This window comes from Strix aluco, chromosome 4 (genome assembly GCF_031877795.1).
Source record: "Strix aluco isolate bStrAlu1 chromosome 4, bStrAlu1.hap1, whole genome shotgun sequence".
In the NCBI taxonomy this organism is placed as follows: Eukaryota; Metazoa; Chordata; class Aves; order Strigiformes; family Strigidae; genus Strix; species Strix aluco.
The window spans coordinates 43,998,202-44,022,697 of record NC_133934.1 but is presented as its reverse complement, the minus strand read 5'-3'; the positions used below and the strand labels follow the sequence as shown (position 1 = coordinate 44,022,697).

The 24,496-nt window shown below is 36.3% G+C and overlaps 1 protein-coding gene across 2 annotated transcripts in view; it reads right to left on the bottom strand.

The window, feature by feature from the left end:
* Nucleotides 1-24,496, bottom strand: part of SPOCK3 (SPARC (osteonectin), cwcv and kazal like domains proteoglycan 3) — a 214,798-nt gene that overhangs the window by 99,852 nt on the left and 90,450 nt on the right. For both annotated transcript variants that reach the window (XM_074822872.1, XM_074822871.1), the window contains exon 4: nucleotides 20,035-20,149. In XM_074822872.1, the coding sequence (XP_074678973.1) occupies nucleotides 20,035-20,149 (115 nt within the window). The remainder of the gene's footprint in view (nucleotides 1-20,034; nucleotides 20,150-24,496) is intronic.

Sequence of the window (24,496 nt, the reverse complement as noted above, 5' to 3'; positions counted from 1 at the left end):
TTGGTCGTATTTATGTATATGCTCCACAGAGGCTGCAAGACTGCTCAAAGGACCTGGGGACATTACGTTCCAAATACATCAGGATACAGTCTACTACCTCTTGCTCCATACCATTAACATTACTCCCATGCTGTGTACTGACTGTAAATCATGGAGGAATAGAAAGCACAATGTTTGTATGTGTCTGCTAAACCACACTTTGCCATCCAGGGCTGGAAGCTGACTACTGCATCCTCCCACTATCTAGCAATCATTAAGGTCATAGCCAACTCAATGGTGTCTTAGCACTTTAAGCACTGTTAAGAATATGAAAAGGTTACTATGCCAGTCCCATGATTCCTCACTTTCTCTGCTGGGGAAAGAGAAAATAAAAATACACAACTTCTTTCTCTCAAGTAGGAGCTTTATAACACCCAGGTATTGCATCACTAGAACATGACTACATTAGTGTAACAACTCTTAAAATTATTCTTATAGATTTTTACTAGTACTCACAAATCCCTAACTCATTCCAATTATGTATTCAACATTATCATTTCAGATCCAAATGCCATACTACATATTTATTTAAATATTTTTTCAACACTTTTAGATGTGATAGTTTGTCACTCTGCTATAGCACGCTTCTTTCTTAACAATTTGACACATTTGTACCAAAATGTATATTAATATTTATTGATATAGACACACTTGGGTGCACATATATATTGCAAATACACACGAGTTCTTTGGTCTTGATTCCTCAGTGCATAGCTTGTGATAATTTTTGCAATTATCAGCAGAACACACACTATCTCTGTTCATATACATTGCTTAAATGACAAGTCACTGATTTATAATGAGCAAAGCAAAAGTTGACTCTTCTCCATCACATCCCAGGTTTAACTGACAAAATCATGAGACTACAGGGGAAAACAAATGAAAACAAATATAGTATGCTTGACATTAATGGATGCAGCTGTTCCCTTGCCAGAAACTAGCAAAAAAATTCCTCAGTTGGCTTTTTTTTTTCTCCTCCTACATAAAGAGAAAACAAAGCATGCATTTTAATAATTGTTCAACTGGCAAATTGATTTGCTGCATTACTTATCTTTGAATGTTTTACTGTATTGATACATTTTCATATGTTTATTGTTTTTAAGTATATCAGCTTTAGTTTTAGCACTTCAATAGGAAAAGGGTATGGCACAACATAACTTCTGGAAATATCCTAAAATCAGCATGTTTCACTTGAGTCTCTTAGCTCTGAATTTAAAACAAATTTCTGTTGCATTCACTACAGTTGCCATTTGTCTCTCCTTTTCCACCTTATTTATACTGATAACATTTCCGCCATCATCATGTCTTTTCTTACACGAACTGAAACATGGGCAGAAGAACAGAGAATAATCCATTCTTTAGAGGGCAAAATTTACCTGAAATTGTTTAATAACACCACATACATCAGTCTATTTCAAGCTCAGTAGCTTATTTTCTTATGATGCATATGTAACATAGAACTATTTCACAGAATCACAGAATTGTCTAGGTTGGAAAAGACCTTGAAGATCATCCAGTCCAACCATCAATCCAACATTAACAGTTCCCAACTACACCATATCACTCAGCACTAAGACCACACTACTCTAAACACCTCCGGGGATGGGGACTCCACCACCTCCCTGGGCAGCCCATTCCAACGCCTAACAACCCGTTCTGTAAAGAAACGCTTCCTAATATCCAGTCTAAACCTTCCCTGGTGCAACTTGAGGCCATTACCTCTTGTTCTATTGCTTATTATTTTAAGCCAAAATTGTTAATTCAAGGAGAGGCAAAAAGAAGTATCTGCCTCTCCAGATTGTATTTAGCAATTTCAAGCTCCTCATTATGCCTGTGAGGAGTAATAAGCCACTTTTACAAAGAATACATCCAAAGTATTAATGTTCAGGTATCTGAGTATCTCTTAATTTCGTAAGTGAATCAGGGTTCCTTCAGAGTCTCTCTCTGGCACACAACATTGCAGCCATCCATTTTGATAGATGTTTTTTGCTCTGTATCACAGCTTTACAGCGAGTGCTACTTCCTCTGCTGGCTTTGACTTTCACTCTACAGTACTTATCTCCATTCATGAGTGTGTTCCTCTGCATGGCTGATGCTGCTCCCACCCCCTGACAGCTCAACTTCTTAAACCTGCCAGATTTAAATTCTTGTTCTCCCCACCTCCAGAAGTACCACACCTGTTTTGCTTAAACAGTATAAATGTTTTTTTTACATTAATCTGCTGTATTACAGGTACTGTAACTTCAAACTGGACTCATACTAGTCTAAATCAAGAATAATTCTGCTGAACAAGAAAACCACATAATAGACAGAACCAAGCCTCTTTATATACTATCTATTGCCTGGTGCTGAGGAGCAGTAAGGCTTGAAATGGGCCAGCTGTCTTGATAATTCTAGTCCTAGTATTACTTGCCATTTATTCTACAGTCAAAAGGCATTATCTTCTTAAAATCATTTCAAAAGCATCACAATATCATGCCTGTAGTTATAGATTCTAAGGCATAGCACACACTTCGACAGAAAATTGTCTTATCCAATGGTGCTCAGGATTACAAGTAATCTCTATACAATATTTAAAAATGAAGCAGTATTAACTTGAACTGCTTTTGCTGTTGTGATTATATTAACTCTCTTGTGACAAAGGCTGTGATGTGTCAGATGATGATGTTGATCAGGTGTTAGAAGAGCATTTGCAAGCTGCAAACAACACTGCTTTACAGCTCATGAGTTTTTAAGAGAATGTTGTATGTCTGTGTATCAGTGCCTCACAAAACTAAACTTCTGTATTCTGGCACTAGTTAACAGCTATGGCATTTCTACGAAAACAAGAATTTCTTTAGATCATCTAGCCAACTGTCAACTTATTGTACTGTAATCTTCCAACTGCTCTTTAGATAGATGGAAGAGCACATATCAGCACCACTTTTCTCATATCCCCAGAGGGAGGGGAAGAAGAGGAAAAAAAATGAAAAAGAGACAGAAAGGCTTTCAACTTGGTATTACCTTTTCTGTTGGTATGGTATCTTCTGAATTTATGAACAGTGTCCGATAACATCAAAAAACAGGAAGATAAAGCTCACAAGCTGACATAGAGGTCTGCTCATAAAAAATATATAGTAACAAGTTGTGAGAGACGACTTGTAGCTCCCTGAAACAAGACTTGGTAAAGATATGGGATGGGAGGAGAGCAGAGGTCCTCCAAGCTGAGGAATGTCTCAAACACTTGCAAGTAACGGAAGTACAGTCACAGGATGGATAATGTGGAGGCTGGACCTGATAAGGCTGCCTGTATATCACAGGAAGCAGCTGGAGAAAGGATGGTTCTGGTGCATCTTGTAAAGTTTCAAGGGCCATCTGTTCAGTGAATGACCTTTGCTTCATCATCCACGAAAATCCATATTAAAGTTGACACCCCTGCATATGCTAATGAAGATTAACAAGATCTTGGTAGTTACATCATCCCGTGAAGCACCTAGCCCCTCCCCCTACATGGGATACATTGATAGGTAGGTCAACCTAGGGGAGGGACTGAAGGAAAGTGTGTATAAATTGAGGGGAGGGCAAGGAGTGAAAAGAAAGATGTGAAGTGAAGCGAGTAAGAGGGATGCATTCTTGAATCCTTGTTGGTAGGACTGAGGCAGGAACATGGACCAGTGATCTCTATTTCTACCCTTCTATCTCTCTTCTTTGCTTTTTTCCCTTCTTCCTTATTATAATTTGTTATATACTTAGTCAATTATCATGTATCCAATTAGTACATTGTTGAAAATTAATAAATGTCTGGACTTTGACACTTGTCTCACCACTGTCTACTCTGTTGGGGATTTATGAATCTAAGTCACTTGTCTCCCTTGTTTGAACTGGACGTGACACAAGTGTATAGTAAAATGATAGCTGAGCAAAAATGGGTGGTCAAACTATTCACAGAGGATCATCTGCTCGATTGTACCAAATTATTTTACTGATATTCTTTCACACTAAAAAAAGTTTTCCTTTTTTTTTTTTTTTTTTCCTCTTTTGCTTACGCCTGAAGACAGGCTGTTTCTCATAGGTCAGGAGTGTTTCTCCTTACATCTCAGATAGCCAATTCACCTCAGAGTCTGCCTATGCAATTAAATTCATTCATACAAATAGAAAGCCCAAAACATCAAAGAGTACCATTTCTATTACACATTGACTGTGCAAAAGGTCTGTACACTGTGGTCAGCCATATTGCCAAATATGCAGAAATTCGCTGAATAAATATCAAAACCTGTGTTGACAAACTTCATGGAAGGAGAGGAGGAAACTCTGATAAATATAAAACCCAATTCAACAAAGCACTGCACCAGCTAAACTTACTAGAAGAAACAGTAACGCTTACACACTGCCTCCATTTTGGCCCCATATTGCCAAGTGTTTGTCCTTATTCTTTGAAACTTAATCCTATTTTGCAACAATACTGCTATCCTCCAAAAGCTAGTTTTAATTTATAATACTGTTTTTTCTCTCTGATCAAATTCAAGGATCGTCAACAGGTTCATACTGGGGAAAAAAAATGTTGCCTTCATAGTTAGGAAATAATTTAGCTTTTTTTATATAGTAAGTGTGGAATTCTACAGCTTGAAAAAGTTCCAATTTAAATTAATTCATATGTGGTTTTACTTACTAGCCTGCTTTTGTCATAGATATATGAAATCCACACAGATAGGATAGTGCTGTATTGGGGAAAAAAAAAAAGTTTAAAACAAAACCTCACTATTTTCATTGGCATCTATAAATGAAGCTATTTTTAAAACATAAAGTATTATTTGTGCTGTTGCTTGAGGTGAGAAAACCAAATAGATTAAATGTACGAGGTTTTCTTGGCTGCTAATTCACATATATAAATAAAACAGGTCATTTTAAAGATTAAAATTTAATATAAAACAGAAATATCCATGATGAAATATCTGTGCCAGGATATGAAAGAGAAAGAAATTGTCAATAAGACTGCCAAAAGTATTTTTACTAACTACTGTCATGTTGTCTCCCATTATTTAGTCTAGCATGACAGAAGTTCTCTTTTATGTATGTCAGCATTATATTCCCCATTATGTCTTTAAGAAAACCTCAACTTGATTCCACAAAATAACGTGGTAGCCAAAAAGCCAGATATAACTTGTTCTTCTGTCATTAAGAAAGTTGGTAAGGTTCCTATTTTAATTTGAATATTTTTCTATTAATGTACACAAGCATCCTCAGACTAGCTTCTTCCTTCTTCTTTCTTCTTTCCTTAATTACTCTAATGTGGGTTCCATAAAATGGTACCTACAGGATAATACATTATCTATCCCTTCTCCATGCAAGCACCCATAAAGCATCCCTTAATTACCGGAGCTTATTTCAGGTTTGCAGGTGTGACTGCATTAACATTAAGACATGCTGAATGAAAACATAAAGTACTGTGGAAGAGCAAAGTAGTACATAAAAATCGAGATGAGTTATTTGAAAAGAGAGAACAACAGTTAAGAAAACTACAAGAAAAATGTCAAGGGATCAAATCCTAAAGAAACAAAAACATGTTATAAAAGGTAAAATAGCAATAATAAATATTTATATGATGCTAACATGAAGAGAATTATGTTTCACCTTATAGGGTTTTGTTTAAACTTTGACTTCTTCGCTCTGCATCACGCAGAGTTCAGAAAATTCCCTAAATATTTTAAAAATTATTTCAAACTGTTCAGAAAAACTGAAAAATAAGATACGTCAGGCCTCAGCTTTTGCTCTGCTTGGTTGCTCCTTAAAAGGACTCCACCTCCATATAACTGGGGCCTTTGCTGGTGCCCCAGCTGGGCACCCCTGGTATGCTGCATACCAAAACACAACATCTATCCTAATTTAGCTGCCTAATTTCATCTTAAAAGTCAGGAGTCTGCAAAACAATGAATTCACCACTCTTAGCCTCAGAGCTGAACATGTTTCCAAATACTTTGCTTTAAAAGATCAACCACAAATCCAGCTTTAAAGTCCCAAAATTACAATGTAGTAAGTGTGACAAAAAGGCCGTGGTTACATGGGGGAAGGAATAAAATTAGGTATTGAGAGATGACATAAATGAAAGCAGATATTTTCTGCCCCCACTGTAGGGCACAAACAGCATTTCATAATTTGCAAAAAAGAATTACTCTTTTGCTTTTAAAAAACCCTGAGAGCAGACAGTGCTTCCAGCAGTACTTCTCCGTCTGTAGTTCATAATTTAGCTCAATTTTTATTTTTATTGCAGTCTTTATAGGTTCAAGCGTATGTAAATAACTGCAATTTTTGGCATCTGAATAGCTTTGTAAGAAAGTAAATTGTGGTATCTAATTGGACTGGTGTCCAGTCTGCTGACCTCCTTTTAGACAGCAGCTGTACTAAAAACTTACCAGGAAAGTAACCACAGGCAAAACTTACACCTCTGTTGCCATCAACAGCTTTGCCACATGTCAGAAAAATTAGTTGTCTTACCTGTATGCTAGCTTAGAGGACTGTTCTAGCACTCCAGACAGATTTCTAAACCCTCCTTTTAACCACAGTGCTGATCAAGAGTCCTGTGGTGGCAGTGTCATGTCAAAACTAAGCAGGTTCCTAAAATTTGTCTTGAATTTGCTGCCTGATGTATTCTCCCTGTTCCTTCATTATGAGAGGGTAAATGAAACTATCTGAGCAACGATTCCAGAAATAAAATCCTATCACAGTCTTTCTTACTAAATTATCTTTAATCTCAGTGCCCATTTTTCAGTGTCTTTTCATCCAGAAGTCTATGTCTTCAACCATATTTTTAACAGCTCTGCAGTGTTTCTGTTTCTGCCATGTGTCATATATCAAGGTGGCCAGAGATAACAGGGCTATTAAGAAACAAATTGTGAGACATCACTCATAAAACGGTTTCACATTTATAGACTATTCTCTTCACCATTCTTCACAAATCTCAATGTTTTGTTTGCTTTTACCTACTGCACCTGCATATCTTTTCCAAGTTCTTCATAATGGCACTTTGTGCTGGCTTCTCAGCAGAACATATAGAAAATATTCATTCTAACATAAATTACCTTGGTTTACAATTTGAAGATAGGAAAGGTGAATTAGAGCATGACAGAAGTCTTACAGTGTCAGTAAAAAACCTCCAGCATTTGTACTTTGCAGTAAATGGTTACATGATGTCAGTATACTTCTAGAATATGAAAGGAAATTAAGTTTTTCAGAAGCCTCAAATCTGTGAGACACAGGGCTGAAGTCACCCTAGAAGTGTTGCTGTTGTTGGTTCCCTATGAAGGAGAATTTTTGGGGTAGAAGAGTCAAAAGTACATGGGTCTCCAGCTTTGGTTGTAATAATGAATAAGGATAAGCAAGCCCTCACATCCCACTTCGTAACATGCGAGTTTGTTTTACGACATCTAAGAGCAAGGGGTTTAATTCTGACCCAGATCATCTTGGCTGTGCATTCATACCTTTTATAGACTCCAGTAGCATGTCCCAAAGATGAAAAAATCTATGGTTCATAGCCTCAGGATATCCGATTCCTGTAGTCATATGTTTACTGCTCTACTCCCCAGCTTAAATCTCCTCTCAGATAATCTTTCCTCATATTGACTCTTCCTTCCACCTATGAGTTTGGGGTTGGAAAGGAGATGATGTTTGGGGTTTTCTTCAAAAAGAAGGCCCAACAGCAAAAGCTTAGAACATGACTAGTGTTGAATTTAGGGATCAATACTTCAAATTAACTTTCACAAGTATGCAAATCTTGGTACTACAAACATTCATTGAAAATGCATGTGCAAGTAGTGAAGGGAAGATCAAGGAGAATTCATTTCTCAAGACATGCAAATGTTCTCAGAAATATTTATGTGTCCAGATCTTCAGCTGATCCCACATTGACAATAAAGTTAACTATTTAAAATTTTTACATATATCAAACTCTGACAAGAAAAAGCTCACCTAGGCATATTCCTCTGTGAAACATCTTTCCCAGAGGCATTATTTCTAAGATTCAAACAGATGTAGTTTACAACAGTTTTTACTTTAGTCTCTGCATTACAGTAATCTAGAGTTAAGGTAGAAAGAATAATAATTAGAAAGCAGAATAGATAAATGATGTCACCATGCTTGAAAACATGAAGAATTAAATACTCTGAAACCACAGTAAAAAAATTAAGTGTTGATTACTGTATATTCTCTAAGATGATAACTCTAGATGGCTTGATCCATAGGTGCTATGAACTAGTTTAGCAGTTGGTTACTCTCTCTATTCCTTTAGTTAGTAGAGAAAAGTTGTCCTGAAGAGAAGAGAGAATTGAGACAACTTTTTTTTTTTTTTAATTGCTTTATGGAAGAGGCTAGGAATTGCAGGTCTGTATCTATTGGTAAATATAAATATTGGTAAATAAAAATTGGTTTACATTATAAGTAGTAACCTATTGCTATCATAACAGCAACTTCAGGTAACAGTCAATCTATAAAATTATTATATATCCTGAATTCTGTGCACTTTTGCAATCCTATAAAAAACAACACTCTACTACTATAAAATGCTCATATAAATTTTACCCCCAAAGTTACCCTTGGATGTTGAAATATATCACCGAAGGTCTGTATTTGAAAGAAGTCTCCCTCAAAGGAACTAAACCAGAGCACACTGGAGTCACGCCTACCACAAGTGCAGGTTTCCGCAGGTAAAAACTCTTCCTTTCCTCACCCAGAAGCTTTGTCTAGGCAGAATTTGAGCACTTGTCTGAGATTTCCAGACATAGAATCTACAGTGGTATGCACCATGTGGATGGTCTGCACATGTGCAATAAACCCAAAGCACCCCTGAAACAACTGTACAGAAACTGCCTGAATGAAGGCAGTGGATCCCACAGATTCAGGAAGCTTTAAATCCAACCTTAACTGTATTGTGATTGTGAGAATTTATTATTATTATTACTACTACTACTAATACAGAAGTTGCATAAGGGTTTTAGGAAAAGTATTTGTATAGTGTAAGTGTTCTAATATTTAGGTTAAACCATAAAATAACAAAAAATATGTATTTTTTTTAGGCAGTAAGAATCTGATATATAGAATATAGGTAGTCTGTGGAAGAAGCCATACCTGTAAGTATAATACTACTGTTCTCTTGTAGCAGACTACAGCATTTTATAAACTGATTTTTGACAATCTGAACACATGAAAAAGGTTTTGGTGTTTGATTTTAAATGAAATAGAAATATAAAACTACTACCAAACAGACAGAAAAACCCCTAATATAACTGGCCACGTAACAGATGAATATTCAGTGACTCCTGACATGCCTTTACTGTCATAAGTACGCTATTTGATTTTCAAAAGCAGTAGTATATTTTACTACTATATTTTACTACATATAAATATATGCACATACTTCACTCTATGATGACAAACATCTCCAGCTGCTACAATTAATATATTTTTCACCATTGGAAACCTTAAATGTATTGTTTTACACAAATGGAAATGAGTAGAATGATTTCTGTGCCCTGAACACTACTCCTACTCAATTTCACACACTTAACAGTTTTCTCACCACTGGTATGTAAGCAAAACAACAGATGTATTCCGAGCCTATAAACACAACTTATGAAGCAAGACCTTCACATAATAATAATCAGATCCAGATTCACATGAAAATTTTAAAACCTGTAAAAGAACCCCTCACATACAAGCATCCTGAGGTTCCATTACCCAGTGTTAGAGTATTTCAGTAACACTGAAAGACAAAAAAAAAAAAAGCCACCAAAACACACAACCCACCAAATTCTAACTTAAGCACTAATTGATTACAAATGTTTGCATCTGCTATTTTACAATTGATAATGTATTCTAATAAAGTACACTGAAAACTGATACTGACAGCTAATTTTTAAAGCACTACAAAAACAAACAGCAATCTTTACTTTAGATAGGTATTTATAAGAAGGGGTATTGAGCTGTTCCTGAACTCATTTTGCATAGTTATTCTGATATAGGAATATTCAAAGATTTTACTCTTCTTATTTTGTATTATTTCAATGTTTACATAATAGTCCACAATGAATATTATTGCTATGGACTACAATTACAGCTTCACAGTTAAGGACAAAGAAATCATTCATAAACACCATCTTCACCATTCTTCTTAATTTTGTTAACAAAAAGGCAATCTTCTTAAGTAGTAGATTCTCAGGAATACTGTGAGGGAAAAGACCATTTTAAAGCAAAAACAAAATAAAAACTCACAAACCATATTTATTGATGGGACAGCACATTAACATCCCTCAGGGTTAGTTAAAAGTTGCACACTCTAACAAAAATGCTTTCCTAGATCAGACGCCCCATTTCCTACCTGTGTTCTAGTTTTGAACAGAAGTGTCCTAACTTACTGCCTTTTAGGAGGTGGTACAACTGAGAGTGCCTTCAACCACTGTCAGCAAGACAGAAAGAAATACAGCAAGCTGGGATCCATTTTCCTGAAAAAAAATCCCAATCCTAATTCATAATTTCATTGCAGTAGTGAAAAGTAGGGCACTCATGATCACTGAAAAACTCATCACGCCAACTGATTATTCAGTGTACCCTCTTGCTTCTACAGGCCACTGAAAATCTGGACAAGATTACCGGAGCAGGTAAAACATGAGTAGGCCTAAGATTTAATAAATCAACTGAAGTCCATTTGCATTAGTCTAGAGCAGGACTCCATATTTTCCTTAAAAAATAGGTGTATCATGAATTTTGAATGGGAAAAGTATAGTGGAAAATACCTGTTCTGCTAATAAATAGAATAGGGAAGTTCAAGGTTGCTTTGATCTCCTACAAAACATATGTTGCATACCAAGGAGATAAAAAATGCATTAACAGCTAAAAAATTTCTATTTTAGATTTCGACAGACATGGGGTGGGGTGGTATTTTTTTTTTCTTAAGGACAGCAATTTTTGAGTTTTGAAGTTTGGCTGCAAAAAAATATAAATATTGCATGACCAAGTTACCTTAACAAAGAGTAAGGCTGATATGTACAACACTGGTACTGCAATATACATTCTTGCAATCTATATATGTATCTTCAATTAGTATTATCAAAAGCTACTTATAGAGAGAGAATGAATGCCATTAGAGGATACTCCTTTCCTCTATCTGTGTATCCATAACTCCCACTAAAATGAATGGAAGAAACACATGCACACTAAGGAAAGAATAGGCCCTCACAACATATGCAAAACGTATGATGCATAGTGTTAGTCACCCTTTTTCCTTCCCAATGCAATGAAACAGCTAGTAAAAAAAGAAGCTTCCCTTTTTTCCTTTAATAAATTAAATTGCATAGCATATAAAAATCTCCAAAATATTCACATTTTCACCTCTCTTTAAAGCACATAAAAGTCCAAATTATTTTCTCAACAAGTTCAATTAAGCTATGGCTAAGCCAATTTCCTTTTCAGTACTTTGTAGAGTGTAAGCATGATCACAAAGGCATAGTTACACAATAATTGGACTAATCAAAGCTATATAATGTTAGTATTGTGAATGAAATAGTGTTGCTCATTAGCCTATTACAAAAGAATTACTGTAAATTCAGCCTACGTGCAGCATCACTTCCTGTGCAAACAAACACAGATAATGCAACAAGCTTGAAACGTTGCCAAGCTGGCAGACTGGCAGCACAAATTATGCAAAGAACCAGAAAGCCTTCAGTAGATTCAATAGAGCTTGGAGCGTAAGAATGATTAAGTGTTTCTGTGTACAACTACAAATCACAGTAATGAATCAGACTAAAATTTCCAATAAGGGACTTAACTGCACCAGCTGTCCTTCTTCAGCAGCATTATAATGTGAAATGATGACATCCTAAATAGTGGTGTTTGCAACTTTCACACAATCTGCCCAAAGCAAACCTTTGTTTTGCTTCAGTTTTTTGGAAGTCTTTTTTTGCAATCATAATAAAATGCTGGAGCACCTAAAGATACAGAAAAGCTATACTGTTCCTTCTCATCTGATCAGAAAAAAGGAAAAGAAGCAGAGAGCAAGGTGCTCTATTTGATTCTAATCAAATAGAGCATCTTCCATAACAGTTCTAACAGACTGTCTTTCAAAACTGCTCGGACTACTTCATACAACTACAGATTTGCAATTATAGCTTTTGTTTCTTTTTTTTTTTTAAGCAAAAGCTTAGTAGTAGGAAGTCTATATTGTAAACCCTCTTTTTTTCTATTGTAAAATAAAAGTGATAGTAAAATACCTCAAATTCCAAAGTATGATGTTTTGAAAATCCAGGACAGAAGTGTTCATACAATATGAACAGAAAAAATACATATACATGTGTACATATTTATTTTTATATCTGTATGTTCACACATGTGTACATGCATATGTGCATTTTTCTTATTGAATGGGCCTCTCACGTACTTGGACTTGGTCACTTTTTATGCCTGAGAACATAATCTCAGCCAAGCAGTACTACGGCATGGAAACAGAGGTGGTTTCAGTTTGCTTTTGCAGTGAAATCAGAGTTACAGTTCTGCAGCACTTGAAATTTACTCTGAGCTTCTGTTACATCATCCATAACAGGAAAAGGTTAACCCATCTCATGCTTCAGGGCCCAACACTCATCACTTCAAAGCTGAGATGGAATATTTTCCTCATGTTATAATACTAAGGTGAACATACCCAGGGAAGAACTTCTGATAATCCACCTCATATAAGAAAGTATTTAGACTCGTTTTCCACATTCTTCAAAAACGCTGTAAGATGGCAGGAGTCCAAGGCAAGATAATGGACTAGATGACCAATGATTTGAACCAAATGTCATTTAACTTAAAAGCCTAAAGGAAGTTGTAATAAGATTAAGTGCTAGCACGAAATCTATCAAACTATGCAAGTACCCTACCTTAGTAAATTAGATTGATTCAGTGATATAACATTTTTACCACTATCAGCTTCTCTGAGTCTATAATAAAGTGACACTCTTTAACATGCTTTAATAGTGAAATCATGGTAATTTGAAGACGGAACCTACAGGCAAAAATATTAGAAAATTTTTCTTAATCCCTAAATTCAGGTCCTACTCCACACAAGTTTAGGGGCAGGGAACGATTCCCACTAAACCTAACTTCATTTCATAGAATTCTTTAAGAAAGAGAGAAGAAACATTTTACCCAGATAGCATTGACCACTCTTTCCTTAATTCTTAAAATAGTGAATTCTGTATCATTAGGCCCTCTATACTGCTCACCTCCTACCCAGCTTCATATTTTATAGAGGTCCAATCTGCACACTTCACTGGAACCTGCCTTGTGGAGCCCAAATACAAAAAGAACAATTGTAATTTTTTGTTTCTTTTAACTTAGTTAAACACTTACTTGTTATGACTCTCTATCCATGACTAGTGAGTTGTCATCATCTTCCAGGTAAATCATGATCTGTAACTAAAATGCTTTTACCATGATTAAGTCACCTCTCCTACCTTAACCTTTACTTTCACAAAAGGGGTTAATTTTTTTAGAATTGCTAGTATTATCAGAATCTATTGCTTAGTTAATATTTATTGGGAATCAGTTACTTGTAAAGATCCAAAAAGCAGTGCACCTCTATAACATGGTGTCCTGGTTTAGCCAGGATAGGGTTAAGTTTCCCCAGCAGTGGGGGGAAGCTCTAGCCGGGTTATTCATATACCATGCTGACTTCACGTCCTGGCGCGAGCGCAGGAAGAGTCGGTGATCGCGTGGGTTGGCGCAGCCGGTTCTCTCACTGCTGTATCGGTATATATTTTGCTCTGTTCATTGTTATCACTATTACTGTTATTGTTATTGTTGCTGTTTGTTGTGTTGCTGTTGCACTGTTGTATTAAACCTGTCCTTATCTCAGCCTCGGGGCTTTGTATTTTACTCCCTTTGTGGGGGAGGGGCAGCGACCGCGTGGTCTCAGACCCCGGCAGGGGCTAAACCATCACACATGGCAACTCTATTCCTCTTACAAACACCTTCTCTATGTTATTAGAATAAGATATAGGTATAGGCTGCTACCATAAAGAACAACAAAAAAACAGTACAAAGACAAGACAAAGAAGGGACTGTAAATGACTGTAAGGCATAATCTGCAAAGAGAAAGAAAAGAAATCATAAATAAAAAGATGTGCTACAAAAGGAATGATCCCTTATTTCTAAGTAATTCCCTAAAGATTTCCTATACCTAATATGTGAAATAGAAACTGTACCTGGAATACCTGAGTTGTGTTACAATTGCTTCCTACTCTGAAACCTAGCAATTGGAGAGGGTAAGAAATCCAATAGAAATAAAGCAAAAGTTCAAGGTCCTTACTCAAGTAATAGCTGTCAGTCTTTAAACATTTCAATTCCATCTTAACATGCTATGGAAATAACATAACAGAGACAAGAGCAATCTATTTCTCCCATAGCAGGGAACTGTTGTGTTGATCTGCACATTTTACATAAACAAACCAATAAAAAGCATAGCAGGACCTTCTCAACAACAGCAGGGGGCATAATGTATGGTGGGGAATTCATAAAAGACACAGATCTACATTTACCTAGAGAAATTGCACATGCATTTAATGCACTGAATAATTTAATGCATTCAAGCATTGATTGATTTAATGTATCCAATCAGTTTTAGCAGTACATTTGTTTTATTTATGGAAGAAGAAAAAGAGACTGATTTATCAGATTCCACTAGGATCAATCAGTAAGTGCAAGGTTAATCACTAGGTTCTAATTTATCAAAGACACTCAGATTTACTTGGAACATGATTTTTGGCCCAAAACGGTCTCTCAGTTTCCTCACTTTCAGAGCTTATACCCAAAACACATTTCTGTATGTTACTGAGCAAGTCATCACTTCACCAGGTCCTTACAGTAAGCAGCTGAATCTTGGAACGGACTGCATAATGACTGGGTCTCAACTCAATCTCATTTGTATTTGTCTCCTGTAGCTGGTTTGAGATAAAAGCAAAGAGAAACATTTGGAGGAGATAGATGCTTTCTCCCCTCCACCCCACTCCTTTATTCCACCTTTAAGTATTAGACTTAAATATTTTTGTTCTGACAAACATGCAGTACCAAAAAAGAATTCCAGTAAAAGTAATCCAACCTAAACCACAGGCACTATCCTGTTTGCTGTTACACTTACATGAAAATCCTCTGCTGGGTGGCAACCCTGTCCCATTTTTTCAAGTCTTCTAGAGTCTTGCTCTTCACGTGCAGCTAACCTACTTGCTTAGTACTTCACCTATACACCACTTAGTTTAGTACCGTAGCCTTATGATTCACAGAATGTTCTTCTTAGAGCAAATTACATGATGTGTCTCTTCATATTATAATTGTCTGTTTCAAAACTAAGATGAAAATCAGTAGATTCAGATTAGATATAAGGAAAAAATTCTTTACTGTAAGGGTGATGAGGCACTGGAACAGGTTGCCCAGAGAAGCTGTGACTGCCCCCTCCCCCGCCCCCGAAGTGTTCAAGGCCAGGTTGGACGGGGCTTTGAGCAACCTGGTCTAGTGGAAGGTGTCCCTGCCCACAGCAGGAGAGTTGGAACTAGATGATCTTTAAGTTACCTTCCAATCCAAAACATTCTATAATTCTGTGATTCTATAAATTAACAGACTGTTTATCAGGACCCTCAAATCTATGACAGCTCATTGCTGGACTAACTGTTCAACTTTTCTGAGCCTGGTTAGCTACCAGCTTTCCATGGCCTTAATGAGTTCCTACGTGTTGTGGTGTTACCACAAATTCTTTCTTTCTTTGCTCAAAGTAGCAACCACAATCATATGAAGATTTAAGAATTTTTCTTTACCACCTGCTGCTCTGCATATACAAAGAGCACACACTCTACTGCAGGTATTCTGAAATATCCATTACCACCTAACAGCCCTCCTCCTTTGACCCATCCCTTTTTATTTCCTGTCCAATTCTCTTCTGGCTGAACATTCACGTAACTTTTTTCCTCTTCCCTAAGTTCACAGGGGTGAACTCACAGTTCCCAGAGATTCTCAGTACTGCAGATTCAAATGATTAAAACTCCTGAAAGTGAAGTGATAGAAAACTAAAATGAGTAGACAAATTTCTATTAGTGTGACGAATATCCTGTTTGTCACCATAACATTCACATCATTGTATCACAGTATTGGCAATACTGGAATCAAATATTGCACAAGTTTTACTTGTAACTGAATGACGTTATACTCCAAAGCGTTTTATTATTGCATGTACAGACACTTTACAAGGTTGCTTCTCCCCATAAAGCCTATCACTTAACCAATAAAGATAAATTGGAAAGCACAATGGGATGGTAAAACAGTGTTTAGGCAAAAGGAAAAGTTAATGGCTATCTCCAGAGTTTCAAAGAATCAATGAAAAATTCTATTTTACACCAGACTTTGAATTATTTGTTTCTCATGCACTCTAGTACAGGCAGCTAATCCCTTCCCACAGCAATCCACATGGAAGTACTCAGATAAATAACAATATATATCCTGCATGTTTTCTTAAAGTACTTCTTTTTCTTTCACAGGACACTGCTAGGAGTATAGCACACAGAACACAACTTCCAAGACAGTTATAGCCAGCAGAGATGCAAATGCAATTACCTGCTACCAACAAAATCTGGCACCTCTAACCATGCCCCCATACCTTCTAGAGCTCTGATACTCCAAACTACTCCCATGACCAATGATCTACAACACTTACTTCACCTTTTTGCCAAATACTGTTCAGTCTTTCCAGGACAGTACATAAGGGAAGCTCTTGATTCAGGATGCCGTGGCACTCAGAAGCGTGCTAGAAGAGGACTTGAAATCTTGAGAGTGTCCCAGAAAAGGAAATGAGCCTTGTGTGCAGCACCTCAAAACTGAGGGGAAACCATGATCTCTGCTGTCATGGAAACTGAAGAAATAGCAAAACCACAGGCTTGCCCAACCCACAGCACCATGAAAAGGACACTGAGATGCAGTAGCTGGTTTTGAAACCATGCAAAGGCACACTGCAGCAAGAGCACAGTGCTGAGATCCCCAAGCTAATACAAATTTTAATACAGGTAGAATCATCACATCAGTAGAATGTACTGTCATGTTAATTAATCCTGTTGGCAACATGTCATACCACATCACCAACAGCCTTACAGATGGCTGGGATATCACACTGATCATTGTGTGGTACTGAGCTATCCTCAGTAATCCATACAGGGCTACAATAGTTTGGAAATTGTACTGTACAGATAAGAACACCTGGGACAGCATGGACTGAATAACATGTATGATTTTTCTGCCAGTCAATTTCTACCAAAACAACAAAAGAAATTACTAATGTAATTCTCCATTTGACACAATTATCAGCCTTTACTGATAAGCAACCTCTCTGTCTATGCTATTACCTCAAAGCGTGACAGAATTCATATACAGAAATTTATGAACAAGGTAATAGGGCTACTTGGAAATGCTGCTTCTAATAACAGAGAATTTAACTATAAATCTGAGAATTTCAGCTTGATGACACTACAGAATAATCTGTATAGATATAACTGTATTTCATGTTTCTTTCCCTGGAGTAACCCAAAGGTGCCCATAAACCTTTTATTTATCTTGGAGGTATGCAGTCTCCTCTTCCCTGACTTTCTCTTGAGGATAGTCTTTGCCACTGTGTCATTTCATATGCTTCAAACTACTTTTGCTGTGCAAGAGTCTTGGGAATAATCTCTGGAACATCTATGGATCTATACAGAAAATATGTTCAAATGGAAATCTGTGGGCTAGTTCTTTATAAAGAGTTCCCAGTAACCCATGAAAAAGGCCTCAACTATTTTTCCAGAAGAAATCCCCCAACTGCCTTTTCTAAAAAGGAAAAAAAAAAACAAAACAAAAAAAAAAAAAAGAGAGAGAAAGAATTTATTCAAATTATCTAATCTTTGAAGAACACCATAGGCACGCACACAGACGAAGTAGAAAGGGAAAATTACTGGGATGAAATTTTGTAAAGATTTATTCCCAACAAATTGAATACACACAACTGATATATTAGAAATGGACACAGGTAGATAAATATAACCTGACAGTTGATAATATAACCTTTCTCATTTAATTTTTATCAAGACTTCTAAGAGTGGATTACTCCTTTGGGAACTTGAAAAACAGATGGCTCTGTTGAAAATCAATACGCAAATTGTAGATACCAATGAAGGAATAAAATCTTGGCTAAAAAAATTAATAGTGGTAAACAGACCAGTAGACATGACTGCTTGTGAATATGCTATTCATACTCTTATCCCACCATACAACAGAAAAGTCAGAGACTGCATGAAGAAAACCTCTTTAGAAAGAAAGCACAAAGTAACTGATTTCTCCTTGAACCTGGTAATTTGGGGAAACAGGGAGAGCTCAACTTGGAAAATCCCTATCCTGGCCCTGGACAGGTATGTAGAAAACTGCTTCATCTAGCCTACAAGACCAGACTTGCAGTGGTTTTTACAATCACCAAGTTGCTGCCATTCCAAAGTTTTCCATTATGAGACTGTATTATATTCAGACAAGTTTGGCTTTTAAAATATTACTTTTCTAAAAGGGTTCCAGGGGCTGTGGGAGGAATAATACAGGTATGAAGGCAGATACCAATATGTTTATTAATTCAACCACTGTAGGGAGCTTTATCTAGTCTAAAAGAGGTTTCAGGACTTACCTGCTGCATGTATACTTAACTTGGAGATGTCATTTTTTCACTGTTTTCAATGATGTGTATAATACCTCTCAGAAATTTCAAATAATTGTGTTGTCTTTTCAGAGCTGACACTGACATATTCCCCTGAAAGCTCACATGCAGTTGAAATTAGACTACCTAGCTTTGTCTGACAGTAATTCTTGCACCTTATATAATACTTTAACGAAAATGTCTAGCTCTACACTGAGATTGTTTCATTCAAAGAGTTTAGCTCTACAAATAATGTAGAACTTTTGTGTTAATTAACTGCAGCTGCAGATCAAGAATAGTTTAAACTTTTCGTTTCACTATGTACTGTCTTGCTTGTTGAAAAGCTACAGATGGGTGTATTTAACATAACCAGACACTCGGAAGAACATTCTTTGTATCATTCATAAAACTGTACTGGCTCTCTAAAAAGCTTGAAATGATCCTCAGACAAGAAAGTCTCTTACTTCCCTTAGTTCTTTTCAGCCTCTACTGAGCAAAGCACTTTAACGCACACTTATTTCAATCAAGTTATTGAAGTTTAGCCTTTGTACTATGCTCTGTTTCCCATAAGGTAGTGCAAAAAAAGTGAACAATCCCAAGTCAAAAATGCAACTGGACTCCATCTCGTCAGCAAACAACAATCTCATGACTCAACTAAGTGTATGGTTCAGGCCCCTACACATTCACTTTCAGCCCCAGGAGTACATTAATATTGTGCCGCTCTAAAGACCTACATAAATAGAGCATCTGGAACTGTTCTCCCAAAAAAAGGTAGGACTAAAAATAATCTAGATTTGGATTCCAGAATAACTTTATCATATATTTATTTCTTGTATTTAACCAGTCCAGAACGCAAGGAAAATTGGAATGCATAGAAGAAAAAAAAGAAGAAAAAACCCCACTTTTTAACACCACATATATTTACACTCTAACAGGCCCTTACCTACACTTTAGCAGGCAGTTTTGAGTTCTCTAGCTTCCTATATGAAGTGATGAAGTCAAAGTAATGTACAGCAGCAGGACATTATCATAATCATTATATTCATTTGGTACCTGCACCATGCATTTGTATTTGTATCAGCAGCTCGAGATAAATATGTACACCCTCTAGCCTACCAACCTATCAAAAAAATAAAATATTAAACATTCCAATCAAATTATGCATACATAATTAATTCTAAAATCCACTCCTACTCTGCTCACATGTTGTTAAATAACTAAACTAATTATAGTGTATTTATGGTTTACAGTCAGTCACGAACACTATAAAAAAAGTCTATAGGATTAACTTTTAAAGTATTTACCTGTGTGTAAGCCTTCGGTGACTAATGCAAACAGCAGTTTGTTGATCCTGTGCAACACAGACCTTATGGCGACTACATTTCATCTTTAAACATGGATCTTTAGCCGGATCTAAAGCTAAAAATAATTTTAGAAAATTGTTAACAATTATCTAGAAACATGCAATTAAGATAAGAAACACATCACACACACAACCCACCAAGTATGTGGAGCGGGGTTGGCCTGCTGCTTGTTCAGCATGCTGGACTGACAGGCACTGATTTTCACCGGGATAAAATGCAGTACACTCAATGATAACGCAAAATGAAGTGGTGCAAAATTTCTTACCAAGGAAAATGGATCTTCATGGAACATGAATACTTCTGTATATTCTCATACAATACCACTGGCTTTCATTTATAAAAATACTAAGTGCCCTATGCAACTCTCTCGGTCAATATTTGTAACAAAGGCATTAAAAGGCTGCTGGCTTTTTCTGTAGTTGAAAACACTTTTCTAATATTAGAATTTGCTTAGGACTTTTAGGAAGTTTGCATTCCCATTATGTCATTCAGAGCACCAAATTCCGAAAGAAAACAATTTTGAATTTGATTCTGTTGCCTACAGTTCTCCATTTCAGCCATGTCACTTCTAAACAGAATTAGGTTTGTGATTTTTATAGCTCAGAAGCCACTGCATTTCTGAAATCACAATAAAGCCGTAAGCCAAAAAGTAATGAAAAAGAAGTCAGAAAGGCAAATGACATTTGATCAGAAGTTTGGAACATTTGTTCATTCAGATGTTGGCTGCTACATCTCCCAAATACAATATCTTTTTAAAAGCTGTAAGCCAGGATGCTCATAAAAAAAACATACTTCCACTCAATCCATTTCTTGTCATTCCTACTATGAAACAGTAACATTTACTAAGCTACATTGCACAGTAATAATTCAGTAAGACATAAATGGTGATGTGCTGGTCCATAAGCAAATTAACCCAGAGAAGAGGAAAAGCAACCATTCGCTAAATTCTGCTGTTGTGTAGCTAAGTACTCACCATAACATTCTTTAAACAATTGCTACTTTCTCACTGTAATGCCCCGATACTGCTATTTCTACCTTGAAAGTAGCTTTGCTTTCCTGCTTACTAAGACACAGCTGGGCTCTTCCAACTCAACATTAAATGGTAAACAATGTCACTGTCTGAATTTAATGAGAAATTATAAATCAGATGAGATTTTAGTAAAAGTATACAAAAATATGCAGGTGAGTGATTTGTATGACTCCATCCTGGTCCTTTAGTTGTTAATCCATACTCATCTTTGAACTACAAATACTAATTTCTGGCCATAATACTAGAAGAGCCAAACAATCCCATTTGTTACTTATTATTAAATTTGTATAGCATATTTCATGAGTAACCATGCCTACAGCACAATACAGAAGAGTTTCTGCCAATTCATGCTCTCACAAGAAACAATCAACTTCTCCCTTCTCTGATCTCCATGGTGTCTTTCAGGTAGATCTAAATATTCCAACACTATTTTTTTTAGCCCTATAGGGATGCACTTTTTTAAAAAAAAAAAAAAAAAAGTTTAACAACCCTCCAAAAAAGAAAAAAAACCACACCACCAAAAACCACCAAACAACCCACCCTAGTAAGTTAAATATCAAAGCCCAGCTTGAAGACACAGTATTGAAAATCCTAAATTGTAAAATCCAGCAAGCAAGATATGAACAAATAGAATTCAGTTTTCCAGTGTTCATCTTCACTTTAGCATATTACTGTCCACTCTTCTGTAGTATTTCAGAAATGTTCTTCCCCCATTTTTCACATTTGCTTATAAAATATATATTTGCATACATATTTTCTGAAAGTAAAGCTATGTTTCTTCTGTTCTTCATGATCAAAAGCAAACTTTTAACCACACCTCTATTTAAATTGCAAGATGATATCAACATAAGCCTGACTAACCATCTACCCAGGAAACAAGAACCAGGCTGATAATTAAGCCGCCGTTGTGACACATGACTTTATGGTGCTAAGTATGACTAAATATAGTCTAAACCGTGACTTTTTCAGTTTTATTTCCTTCTTAACAATATATTCAGCTGTACAAAATATATACATCATATTACCAACAAAGCAGAAAAGTGATGGAATCATTAATATAATAATACTTCAAGCAGAAAATAAATATTTTATTAATTACAGCATAAGACATATGCAAAGATGCATTCGTCTTCCAGGTATTTTTATTTCTACAGCAAACCAGCCATAAAACCACAATGAGTCATCCAAAGTAAGTCTGATTACAACTCTAAACAAATGGGAAGCAAGTGCAGCAAAAAATGACTGAACTAGGATAACAGAGTTGGAGTCAAAATTAACAAGAGTGTATTCAGCATCCTTCTCCAACATACTTAAGATTTTAGAATCCATGTCAAATACTTTCTCTGCTTAAAGTCGGGCAAAATGTAATGTCAGCCCCTAGTAAGCATGAACAGATTATCACTTAATGTACTGGTCCAAGTACCTCTTCCAGAATGCTCCCTGGTGGAGTCACTAAGGTAGCAATACTGGAATATGGTATTGGCAAATCTTCAGAAACTGAATAGGTTATGGAACAAAAATACACAAGCAAGAGAAATTTGGAATCACATAAGGATGCCGAGTTCAGTATCAAGTAGAAAATGTATTTCAGGAAAGGGGGTGAATGGAAGAGATTGTGTAATTTTTCATTCCTATTGAAATGATTATTTCTTTTCCCAAGTTCTTGGGAATCTGAAGGTGTGTCTTGACAATTCCATCAAAATTTAGCAAGCCATAACATATCTTTTTGGCATTGTTACTGGCAGCTCTGTTCAGTGGCAGTGAAATGAAGAATTTCAAGTGATTTTTGACACCATCTATACCAACTAGACATTGAAGAATATACCAGTGAGTTCATTAACTTCTCAGAGGTATTTATAGCTAACGGTTGACAGGAGAGTCTGAGTAAGAGAACTGGTTTGGATATTTCCAAAGTGAACCATTTCCTGGGCTAGACTGGGTCCTCTCCTACCAAAGGTTTACACACACCACTTGGACTGGAAGTCAGGACACATACTCAGTTCTAGAGTATATCCAAACCTTAGAGTAGCAGTGTAATCTTCCAGTATTTGCTGACTCTGTAGTTACCATGTCCTGCATGGAACTCTTCATCACCTGAGATGTGATACACACTTATTATACAGCAAGAATGGCTATGGGACTGTGTTAGTACAGGAGCTACTATGTAAGCAGAGTAAGCCAGCAGAGTCGTGAGTGCCAAACCCACAAGACCATCTTGAGATTCAAAGGCACATTCAACACTCACAGTCTTGCCATTGACGTTAACTCACATTACATTCAGTGACCTGCTGGACTTCTTGTTCTCTGTCAGCTATGAACCCCCTACAGAGGTCTTTTTTTCCTCATCTTACGTGTGATACATGGTTACACTTTTTCCAATACATTGCAAAAATTTATTAGTTACTGAACCAGTTTTAGTGATGCACAAGTCACAGAAGAGTGTATGTCCTTGGACAAATTTTTTGAAAAGTTGCAGTATCTTACAACAGCAAGGGAGAGACCAAACAAACAACTGATACAAAAATACACATTTCTGGAATGTGAAGAAGTCAGCTACCTGAAGGGTCATGTCTGCCTGGACTGACACTGTATCTTATCAAGCCAGAGGATAAAATACAGAAAGAAATGTTGCTAGAAACTGTGGAAAGCAGTGTAAGCCTTTCCCTTTCATCTAAATTTTATGAGTCTATTTTGCACAATCTCACATTCTTAATTATTAATCTGCTTTTTAAAAATGGTAAACTTATGGGTTGCATTAGTGATCTTCCCAGCTTTGAAAGGACTAAAAAAAAATTAGGTATTTATGAAAACATGTAAATGGCTTGCCTTTTTTTTTACACCTGTTTTACTTCATATTTGGAACAGATAAATGGACAATTTTCATGGAAAGTGAAGGCTAAACCACAAGAAAAACGTTTTCCAAAACCATAGTCTGAAGTTCTTCATGCTGGGGAAGAACTGGACTCTCCTTACAATGCAGGGACATACCTGACTATGTCCACTCTCTACATCAAGTCATCCTAAATATCTTAAATTACTATGAAAATGCATAAATTTATTCCAGGAAAAGTACCATTGATTTCATGTAAGCATGTAACAGTTAACTCAGGAAATACATGCCATTGAGTCTTTAATTCTTCACTGCATCTTTCAGCAATCCCTGACAAAATGTGCCTGCTTTACCCCAGCTCAGAGTATGCAGACTTGTTCTGACAACACATATTCCTTTCTGTTTCTGCTAAAATAAGCAGCTATGAAACAGCACAATGTTCACACTAAAAATATCACACGTGACAAGTTCCCACTGTGGAGCCATTTATGTATCTCTCAGATATTTTCTTCAGCATGAAACAGACATCAATCTGAGTTGTT